At 49.8% G+C, this 11,088-nt stretch overlaps 1 protein-coding gene across 1 annotated transcript in view; it reads left to right on the top strand.

The window, feature by feature from the left end:
• The first annotated feature begins 510 nt into the window (after positions 1 to 510).
• Mical3 (microtubule associated monooxygenase, calponin and LIM domain containing 3) overlaps positions 511 to 11,088 on the top strand; it is a 178,267-nt gene continuing 167,689 nt past the window's right edge. Inside the window, exon 1 of the mRNA XM_051155279.1 lies at positions 511 to 713. Coding sequence (XP_051011236.1) covers positions 582 to 713 — 132 coding nt within the window. The 5' untranslated portion in view covers positions 511 to 581. The remainder of the gene's footprint in view (positions 714 to 11,088) is intronic.

Genomic DNA, 11,088 nt, shown 5'->3' with positions numbered 1-11,088 from the left:
GTGTAGCTTCTTGCCCCTTCCAAGATTCCCAGCCAATCACTTCTTTCCTCGCCTACCCCGTTGGGCTTTCAGGAATATACCATGTGGTCCGTGCAGGGGGGGGGAGAGAGAGAGACCAAAAAAGAGGGAGTGGCAGCTTTGCATTCCTTTACTTTCTGCTTGTGACCTGTGAGATTTTAATAGGATCTATCCTGAAGATGGCAACCGGGTCTTTGAGAACAAGAAGCATGAGCGAGCTGCGGGAGCACTGCTCACGCCCTCCCCTTTTGGAGTCCGTGGTCCAGCCTGAAAGGCCGCAGCCCCCGCCTTCCCATGTATTGGCCCCGCCCCGGCGGCGCCGCTCCTGCCGCCACCGCCGCTGTTGCTGCTGCTGTTGCTGCTGCCGCCGCTGCTGCCGCGCCGGACGCTGCGGGCTAGCGCGCGGGGGCTGCGGCTGCGTGTCCTGGCGCGCGGCTGGGTGGCCCCGCCGGCCACGAGGACACAGCAGCATGAAGCAGAGGTGAGCGCCGCGCTCCCCGGGAGAAGCTACATCCCACCCACGCTGCACCTCGGTGTGCCGGGGGTCAGCGGCTCTAGCGCGGATGGCCCCGGCACCCCGATGCGTCGATGGAGAAGTCCCGCTCGCGCTGCCCCGGGGTCCCGGTCCGCCCTGTGCCCGGCGCCTCCCTCTGGCGAACGCGTGCGCCCGGAGTGCTGGCGGAGCTGCGGCTCCGGTGAGGAAGCCCCTCTGAGCTTCCCGCGCTGCCGGGCCTGTGTCCGGGTCCCTGACCTCCAGGAGTCGGGTGCTAGGTCAGGTCGCGCCCTAGGGGAACTCAAAAAAACCATCTCGCTAGTAGGAGCGGGACTGAGCGGTTTGGACTGGGTGTGCCCAAGGAGGCTTTGTAGGGGCGAAGACCCAGTCTGGGGAGTAGGACTGCGCTCCCCATGTCCCTAGTCTGGAGCCCAGCAGGCGCAGTGTGTAGGTTGCCGAGGTCGTTATGGCAGGTGGCCATGAGAGAACTCTTGACATTTCCGTCTGGTGGTAGACTGAATGGGGTACAGGCAGCCACCGAGGCCTCTTATCTCAGTGCTGCCCCCCTCTCCAACTGCCTTACCAATTGACAACACTGTTGGAGCTCCCAAGTGGCACACAAGACATCCCAAGCTCAAGAATAACCTTGGAGAGCCCTACCCAGATATGGGCTTGTCTGGTATTCTCAGACAGCCGGCGTGATGGCCGATTGCAGGTTTCTGGCGTCTCTGCTTGGCTGGCATCATCAGCTCTTTCACAATTGTTGCTGGGAAGAAGGGGTCCTTCAGGCGCCTCAGCGCAATAGGGGGCGTGGGTCAGCCTTGTATCGTGGCTGATTTTACTCTGGAGACAAAGTTATTTCCAAGAATACATACCGCATCCGTATTGCTTTGATTTTTGGTGTTTAAGTCAGGCATTAATTATGGCTTCTGGGACACGGATTAATGCAGAGCAACGGAGATCATACAGATAGTGGTTTTTATTGTTGTTGTTTAAAGTGTGCCGTGGATGGGGAGAATAGCACTTAAATAACCAAGACATCCGCGTGTGTTTGGGCCCCATTTGGCTGCACGTACACAGTCATTTAGGCTGACGGAGAGAGAGAGAGTGAAATTTTATGATGAGAAAGACATCTTACAGATTGCTGCTGCCATCAGAGTAAGTTCACTCATGACCGGGTCACAAAGGATGCTGTTCCTCGTGGCCGCCTTCTTGAGCACGTCTCCCAAGGGCCTTGAAGAGGGTATCATAAATTCCGTGTTTGATTGCCACATGCACTCAAGTCAGTTATTTTAGCCCTCCAGTGAGCTTTTCTTATTCTTGAGGTTGCAAAAGTCTTAAGCTGGCTTTTAGTGGTGTACTAACTAGCACGTGTTGATTTTCAGAATTATAGCTAAGGCAGTTTGGTCGGTCCTGCAAAGAATCGTCTAGAACTTGGGCCTGGTTCCTCAGCTAGCGCTCTTTTCTGTGTTTAGCATAGCGCTAGTGTTTGAAAAGTCTAAGACTTGACTGCCAGCTGGTGGGGGTTTTTGCTCCGCCAGGGTGTTTGTATTGTGTGGTTTCTAGGTGTGGGAGAGAAAATGGCCTCGGAAATAATGTCGGGAAAGTGCTGAGCACAGGGCCAAGCACATAGTAGGTATTCAGTTAAAAAAAAAAAAAAAGACTTTTCCTCCCTCCTTGATTGAAGACCTGGGTGGGTATGGAGTTGGGCCTCATACCCCCTCTTCGTCCCCATCCCCCAACTGGGAGATCAGCTCTCCCTCTCTGTCCCACTTCCTGGTTTCCAGACATTTTAGTAGGAGGTTGTCAGAGAAATACTTCTGGATTGGGAGAATTGAGTTTTTTCCCATCTGTCTTGTGTATTTTCTTGTTATTGGTTTGGTTTTGGTTTTTCAAAACAGAATTTCTCTGTGTAGCTCTGGCTGTACTTGAACTCATAAAGATCTGACTGCTCCCAGCACTTGGGAGGCAGAGGCAGGTGATCACTGTGAGTTCGAGAGCAGCCTGGTCTACAAAGCAAGTCCAGGACAGCCAAGGCTACACAGAGAAACTCTGTCTCAAAAAAAAAAAAAAAAAAGATCTGACTGCCTCTGCCTCCCAAGTGCTGGGATTAAAGGTGTGTGCCATTACTGCCTGCCTGGCCTTAACTTGCTAAGTAACCCAGGTTGGCTCCTTTTTTCTTTCTTTCTTTTGTTTTGTTTTTGAGATAGGGTCTTGTATAGTTTGGGGTAGCCTTAAACTTCTTCTTTTCTTTTTTCCCTAAGATTTATTTATCTATCATTATGTATACAGTGTTCTGCCTGCATGTACACCTATAGGCCAGAAGAGGGCACCAGATCACATTACAGCTGGTTGTGAATCACCATGTGGTTGCTGGGAATTGAACTCAGGACCTTTGGAAGAGCAGACGGCTCTCTTAACCACTGAGCCATCTCTCCAGCTCCTAGCCTTGAACTTCTATACAGACAAGGCGGACCTACCTGCTTCTGCGTTGTGGCAGTCGAGCTCCTGAGTCTCCTGCCTCTGCTTCCTGACCGCAGAGATTGCAAGTGTGACCCACTATACCCAGTAGTGTGTTGCATTTTACAGATTTATTTTTTTATTTTACAGGTATGTGTGTGAGTGTCTGGTGTGTGTGCCACCTGTGTGCAGGTGCCCTTGGAGGCCAGAAGAGTGTATCAGGTCCTCTTGAACTCTGGAGTTAACAGTGGCTGTGAGCTGCCTGACATGGGTGCTGGGAGCTGAACTTCAGGTTCCTGGGAGAGCAGCAGCACGGGCTTTTAAACAGCTGAGCCATCCCTCCAGATCAGTGCTGTGCACGAAAGGATGGTGTGTGCGCCAGAAGAGATCCTAGCTTCCAACTCCCAGTAGGCTCGGGGAGGGGGGGCGACCCTTTCTTTGATCTGTTCATTATGCTTGTAGGTGAGGGTTTTATGCCTCAGATTGACATGCCCCAGTGGAACTAGAGTCACCACTTCATATTTCCAGGCAATGTTGTCTGAGAAGAGGCCAGGATGGCTGACGCTGGACCGGCAGGCAGGAGTAACCGCTTAGCTTTCGTGGACTCTGCTCTGGGCTCGGCAAGGAGCCCACGTTTGCCTCCTCCCTTTGTGCAACTGGTTGTAATCGCAGATTAAAAGGCTATCAGAGCTAATGTACTTGGAAAAGTAAGACCCATCATTGGTTTGTTTATGTTGTGTGACATTGGGTGTGACGTTTTTACAGAAGCCAGACTCTGACTTCAATTACTGCTTTTTTTTTTTTTTTTTTTAAAGAAGTGAGCTTCTTTTTCTTCCTGCTTGATCCTGTTTGGAGGCAGGTGCTTGGGCCTTTCTTAGCCTGGCAAGTGCTCTACCACTGAGCCACACTCCCAACCCCTAATGTATAGATGAAGAAACAGAAGCATTGTGATTGGCTCTGAGTACAAAATCATTGATCCTCCCATTGATACCTTTGGAGGGAAATGCCTGTCCCCACCCCTCTTGTTTTCAGGTGCTGAAAGGTTTCTGGCAGGCAGGCCACGGTACCTTTCTGAGTGCTGGTGAGCAGTGCACCATTCTTTGACTGCTCATCATCCGTTTACTCTTCATAGCTGTGTATAAGTTTTTCTAGGTTTGACTCCTGTTTCATAGATGACAAACTATGGTCATCTATGAGATCCCACGGCAAGGAAGAGACAGAAAGCTTTGGCTGAAGGCAAGGCTGGGGTCAGACTTAGGGTCTTCTTCTGGCAGGCACAGTCCCAGCCCCATGTCTCTCGGTCGGTGATTAGTGGGTAGATTTGGGAGTCTTGACACCTGTTATCTCTCCTCGCTGCCAGTGGACAGTCATTACTTTAGAAAAAAATAATGATAACCATAACTGAAAAAACCATTTATACCTGGAGGGTGTGACATACTTAATAAAACCAGACAGGACAATGAGGACCAGGGAGAATAGAAATGGCTTAAGGGTGGCAGAAGTGCTACTCAGACCTACAGCTTACCCTTAGTGCTTTTGCTATTTGGTTTTGTTTTTTGTCTTTCAAGACAGGGTTTCGTTGAGTGGTCCTCCTGGCTTTATTGGAACTTCCTCTGTAGACCAGGCTGGGCTTGAACTCACAGAGATGCTCCTGCCTTTACGCATGCACCACCATGCCCACCTGGCTAATGCTCAGGTGTGTTTGTTTGTTTGTTTGTTTGTTTGCTTGAGATAGGACTTCTCTGTGTAGTCCTGGTTGTCCTGGACTTGCTTAGTAGACCAGGCTGGCCTTGAACTCACAGAGATTTGCCTGCCTCTGCCTCCCTGAGTGCTAGGATTACAGGTGTGCGCCACCGAGCCAGGAAAATTATTTATTTATTTTTATTTTATGGAGATTGGTGTTCTGCCAGTTTGTATGTGTTTGTGAGGGTGTCAGATCCCCTGGAACTGGAGTTGAAGGCAGTTGTGAGCTGTGATGTAGGTGCTGGGAATTGAACATGAGTTCTCTGGAAGAGCAGCCAGCGTTCTTAACCATTAAGCCATCTCTCCAGCTCTGAGACCTGGCTTTTGTGTTCAGGTCTACTTGGGTTTTGTAAGGCAGCTGCTTTTTTTTTTTTTTTTTTAACCCCTGCTTTAGCTGGGAAGTTGGACACCTGCTTCTTTTTCGGAGTTTAGCTTTCACAGATAATACAGCACGTTATGGGAGTCATGTGGGAACTGGGGGGGGGGGGAGCATTGTTTGGAAATTTACTTAAATTCATCAAGCGGACTTTCCCTCCCCTTCCAGTCAACCCACTTGTCAGTCTTTGGCTCCATTGATCAGAGTCCTCTGATGTAGTGGCATTGGGGGCGGGGGGTGGATGTCACACACCTAGGTGCTTGGCTACACCGTTGGGCAGAATGGCATTGCAGTGCTGGTGAAGGCTCAGTCATGCATCGTCATCTGTTTTCTTCAGGTGGCTCGGTGTCTGAAGGCACGCAGAGGTGACCGCTGAAGGCAGGAAAGCAGTGCTCTCCAACCCTGCTATTGGATGAACTTTTTCCTCATTGGCTGCTTAGAATTGCCCAAGAGGACAGGGGACTGCTACATCTTAAGAAAGGAAAGGAAGGGGTCCTCAGAATAAAGACGGGAGAAGGAGGACTGCGGCCTTTACCTCCTTGAAGGAGGCGAGGATCAAGCTTTCTGCTGAGCAGCGGGAGCCTCTGTGAGAGTAGAGTTTTTGTGTCTTCCCTCTGTAGTGTCTCACTCTGGTTGAGACTGGCTGTGAAGTTGAGGAGAGGGGGTGATGGCCAGCAGAGGGGGCTTTCTGCACTGGGAGGGTCTACAGGTGCTGTCACATTCTATATGTAACAAAAGACTCATTTTGGTGAACCAGTCACTGCTACGGACTTTTCCTTACAGCTTTAAAATAAATAACACAGGGCTGTGGGCTGGTCCTTGGTAGTCCACTTGAACCCCCCCCCCCCCCCCCCGTTTAAACTGACAGAGTTCTACTTTGTTTGGCCCAACCTGCCCTCTCTTTCTTGCCTCTGCCTCTGGAGTCCCGGGAGAAGAGGGAGAAGGGAGGAATACCTCCCCTCTACTCCCCCTTCCTCTAGTTGCTCTGTGATTGGGGGTTTCAGGGTTCTGGAATGGGAAAGGGAGAGGTGGAGAGAGAAACCTGCAGGAGCTTTGAGGCTAATAACAGTCCTAATAAGAGGTCAGGTGATCATGGTGGCAGACACTGGAGAGCCTTGGCTGCAGACTGTCTTGATTGTTCCACAGAGTCCTAAGCCTGCCTGGGTGCAGCCAGCGTGGCTAGTGTTGACACATTTTAAAAAGCTTTTTTATTTGGGTTCTTTTATCTCTACCTCCCTTCAAACCCTTTTCTCCCTAATCCCTTCCACTAAGTAGGAGAGAAAAGTTAGAGGGGGAAGGTTGTAGACCTCTGTAGGCTACTTCCTGCTGCTAGGGATGTAGCGCCCTTGAGATGGTCCAGTCTTCATTGTCAGATTCTCCAGTCGTCCAGCAAAACAGAAATCCAGCAATAGCAAATGCAACAACAGGGGGAGCAGCTGCTGCCACAGGCCCTCTCAGGGCTCTCCCATTTATACCCTCTCCAGAGTCTCCTGGAGGAGGCAAATCATAATCACCTGCTGTGAAGCAGCCTCTTGTCCCACAACCTCGGATTAAAGCAAAAACATATTCACGTAACATAACTGGGTTTTTAAAGAAACCAAAGCTCTCACTACAGGGTTGGGAGCAGGCTGTACCATCCCTCTTTCGATTGGGAGGATGGTGGCCTCAGGCCTTTGGCGCTGCTCCTGTGCCCTCACAGACTCTCCTGTGTCTTTAAGAACCATAACCACACTTTTCCCTTCCCTCTACAGTCACTTGACAGAAATGCCACCGGGCAGATGAGTTAGCTAGCATCAGATTTAGTTATTTATTTACTTATTTTCTTTTCCTTTTTAAAAAAGATTTATTTATTATTATGTATACAGTGTTCTGTCTGCATGTATACCTGTAGGTCAGAAGAGGGCATTAGATTACATTATAGATGGTTGTGAGCCAGGACCTTTGGAAGAGCAGGCGGTGTTCTTAACCACTAAGCCATCTCTCCAGCCCCCTACTTACTTATTTTCTTTGTGACAGGGTCTCACTATGTTACTCTGGGCCTGGAACTAGTTATTGTAGACAAGGTTGGCCTTGAACTCAAAAGATCCTCCTGCCTCTGCTTTCTGAATAAAGGTGTTGAGATTAATTGTGTCCCACTATGTCTGGCCAGGTTTCTCTTAAGTGTTCCATCCTGGAGCAATTGGAGGACCGACATAGTCCCTAGCATATTTCTCAAAGGGGCAGATCAGGGTAGGAGGTGTTGAGTAAGCCCTGTTCGTATCGTTTTCTTCCTCTATTTGGACTCACATGAGTTTTTCTCCTTAAAAATTTCAGTGATTATATTTTCCGTTACTTCATGTGTATATATATATATATTAGTTAGTGGGTGTATGTGTGTGTGTGTGTGTGTGTGTGTGTGTGTGTGTGTGTGTGTGTGTACAAGTGAAGGTAAGAGTTGGCAGTTGGGTGGCTCCACTCCAGTGGTCAGGTTTGTGCAACAAGCACTTTTATCCGCTGAGCCATCTCACTGGCTGCGGCGTGGGTTTGTCATTCCCAAGGCTCAAGCCCAAATTGGTTGACCCTGCCTTAGTTTCTTTATGGATAAGAGGTCGTCTAGGGAACCCACCGTGCTGCATACAATTAATTGGCAAGCGAGCATTCAGAGTGGAGCCTTTTACCCAGTTAGGCCTGGACCAGTTGAACTCATTTATTTCCCTGTGAAAATGGAAAAAGGAAGTATTTAACTAGAGACTTGAATTCTGTCAGGCTGTTTCCAGAACAGATAGGCTGTTCTCAGAACCAATCTTACAGAGGTGGGGGGTGGGGTGGGGGTGGCGGTCAACTTTATGCCTTTAGTGTTTGCCTCCGAACACGTGGGCCCAGTGGTCAGTGATAGGAGAGTAGCCACCATAGTTCCTAGTTACCAGAGTGACCATACTCTGGGTCGACTGCTTCATGTACACACGCCATTTCCTCCTTGCCCCATTTTACAGAAAGGACGCTCGCTGTTCCAGAAAGGTCATATCCATAAACCCAGTAACTTACGTAAGCTGAGCCTATAGTTAGCATCATACAAGATGAACCATTAAGGATGTAAAGGAAGAGGGGTTGAGGAGGAAATAGATAGTGGTAAACTGAGTCAAAGCGTCAGGATTCACTGACCGCTGTGTGGTGGAGAAGGTACAATAAGGAGTGCTCCTGGCCTTTGCTACACTCCAGGGAGCCAGAGAACAAAGAGGAGAAGGGAAATTCCCTAAGGGCTTCTGGTAGTGACACACTCACATTTGATATGGTTTTTTATTTTTTTAATTTTGTTTTAAGTTTCCATATTTGTATGGGGCAGCACAAAAGCAGTAAGCCATGCGGTATAGTGATAACGTGATTTAATTGGCCAGGAGCCCTGAACTTGGAATGGTGACCAAGCGAACTTTGCCGTAGTACCCCTCCGAGGCAGGCTGGGTTGCTCAGTCTCTTGGCACGTTACAGTGAGGCATTCTAGACTTCGCCTGCCCCCTGTGGCTGTGGCTGGGATGTTTGTATTTTGCCGACAGGGTCGGGTTGTTTTGTAGCTCTTCCCCCAGGACCTTGGTTGCAGGAAGGGCTGGGCCACCTCCCCTTCCTGGAGACTGCCATTGGGCCCATCACCACCGGCGATCTCTTGGCTGGTGCTCTTGTCCTTGTCCAGCCTCTGCTTGCCAAGAAGAGCCACAGGTAGTCTAATGACAGAGTAGGCCTTCCTGGAGGACATGCTGCTGGCCACACCCTCTCCCAGGTGTTCTGACATTCCTGGCCTCTCATGGTCACTTTGGGGTTTAGAACCGTGTTTAGTTCTGCCAAGGTGCCTCTCTGCGACACTGCTCCTGCCATGATCACAGAGCCTGGGTGGAGCCTTTGGTGCTGTCTCAGGCTCCTCTCCCAACCCTCCACTTTTTTGTTCTTTTGAGGTCACTTGCTATATTTGGAGGCTGATGTGGACAAAGGCCTACTTGGACACTCTTACTGCTGAGTGTGCTCAGCGAGACCTAGGTTTGCTTGCGTTTTGGTCCTCTGTTTGCTAAGACCTTTGGATCACTTTAGGCCTGTTGCAGTGGACATTGCTTGTACATCCTGGAAGCAAGCCAAGTGTCTTCCAGCCTCTGCTCCTCGTGGAATGACTTGGTGTCAGTTGGTGACCATGTTTGCTGCACCTGCTAGGAAAGAGTTTTCCCTGACCAGCGATCCCAGAGAAGTGCTCGTGGCCTTAAAGATGATGTGTGGAAATGTGCCCCTTTCAATGACATAGTTCCTGTCTATACTTCTTGGCTTAAGTGGACTCATCACAGTAAAGGACTTTTGTGTCGTAATTCTTTCTGTAGTAGGAATATGGCTTTTTTTTGTCTGTCTCTGACCTTCCAGCATTCTGATCTTTCACCACTGGTACAAATGACTGCCTTATCTTTTTTGTTTTTGTTTTGGCTTTTGAAACAGGGTCTTGCTATGTGGCCAGGCTGACCTTGAACCCAGCTTCCGGAGGCCTGGGGTTATAGTGTGGCCATCTCCCCGGCTTGCCTGTCACTTTTGCCTGCCTTTCTCTCTTTATCCCACTGTTCTATATGCAGCCGCAGGGGCGGAGAGGTCATTGGTCTTGGCTTTTGTGGCTTCCCTGGCCCCGGTACCTTGGCTTGCTGGTGTGGTAGAGCTAGGTGCCGTCATGGGCTGTCAGTCAGGGTGTATGCTGTGTTGGCAGGGGCTGGCTGGCCCAGCTTGTGCTCATGCACTATTCATCATCAGGACGCCAGAAGTTGTCTGTGCCATCTTCTCTGACTGTGCTCTCGCATTCACCATACAGTCATCTGCCTTTTCTCTTTGTTTCCAGGCTATTTTGGCAAGCCCTTGCGGTCCCTAACTTGAGCATATGCAGTAGGCAGGGCAATCAGGGGACATAGATAGGGTCTCCCATAGTAAAGGAGTCCGAGGGACTTGGCTGAAAGTGTTAAGAGTGGGTTGGGAAGGGATTGCATCTCCCGGTGCCTATTTAGAAGTGCCCTTCATGTTAAGTATATGTAGGGATGTGATAGCCACTGAATAGGTTGGGAGTGTGAAGGCCTGATGAGGCGAGGTGACTCACTTGCCTGAGCTCTCTAAGCTGATACATAGTGATTTGAACTCAAGAGTAGAAGCACCAGATTATGTGGTAGCTAAAAGTGTGGGTTCTGGAACCAGACTGGATGGAGTATGACCTCATGTGTGTTCCCTAACCTCTCTGGGCTCAGTTTCCTTATCGACGTCTATTAGACGGCATGCCTGACAGGCCCGCTTCATGGTTACAGGCAGGCAGAATTCCACCAGGCACAAGGTGAGCACACAGTGGCCTTCTTGCCCTGTGCTCCTAGAAGTTGGAGTGCAGGCCTGAGGCTCTGGGGTTTCCTTTCGGGTAGGGAACCGCCCTGGGTAGCACACGTGTGTTCAGACTGTGCAGTGAGCTAGGAAAGGAAGCTTGCTTGAGCAGTCACCGGCTGCAAGGAAGAGCTCACCAGTCACTGGACCCTCCCTTGCCATCCCACCCAAGGTTGACTTGACCCTGCTCCCTTCTCATCGCCTCCCACCCTTGCTTGCTCTCTGATCCTCGTTCCCTGCTGCTCAGCATTCCCTCTCCTACTAGTAATCTTTTAAACTTCCTGAGATGATGTAGTCAGTAACTTACTGATCACACCTCTTGACCTGATTCACTGTGCTGGGTTTTAAGGGCAAGGGCAGCTCTCGGAGATGTATGCTGTCTCTGCACTTGTGTCTACCTGCTTCAGAAGATATGAGACTGACATAGACTCTGTGTGTGTGTGGGAGTGTATGTGTGAGTGAGTGTGTATATATGTGTAAGTGTATGTGTGAGTGTGTACATATGTGTGAGTGTATGTGTGAGTGAGTGAGTGTGTATTTATGTGTGAGTGTATAATATGTATATGTGTGAGTGTGTATGTGTGAGTGTGTGTGTATATATGTGTGTGAGTGAGTGTGCATGTATATGTGAGTATGTGTGTGT

Source organism: Acomys russatus, chromosome 13, assembly GCF_903995435.1.
Source record: "Acomys russatus chromosome 13, mAcoRus1.1, whole genome shotgun sequence".
NCBI lineage: Eukaryota > Metazoa > Chordata > Mammalia > Rodentia > Muridae > Acomys > Acomys russatus.
This window is presented reverse-complemented; position numbering and strand designations above follow the sequence as displayed.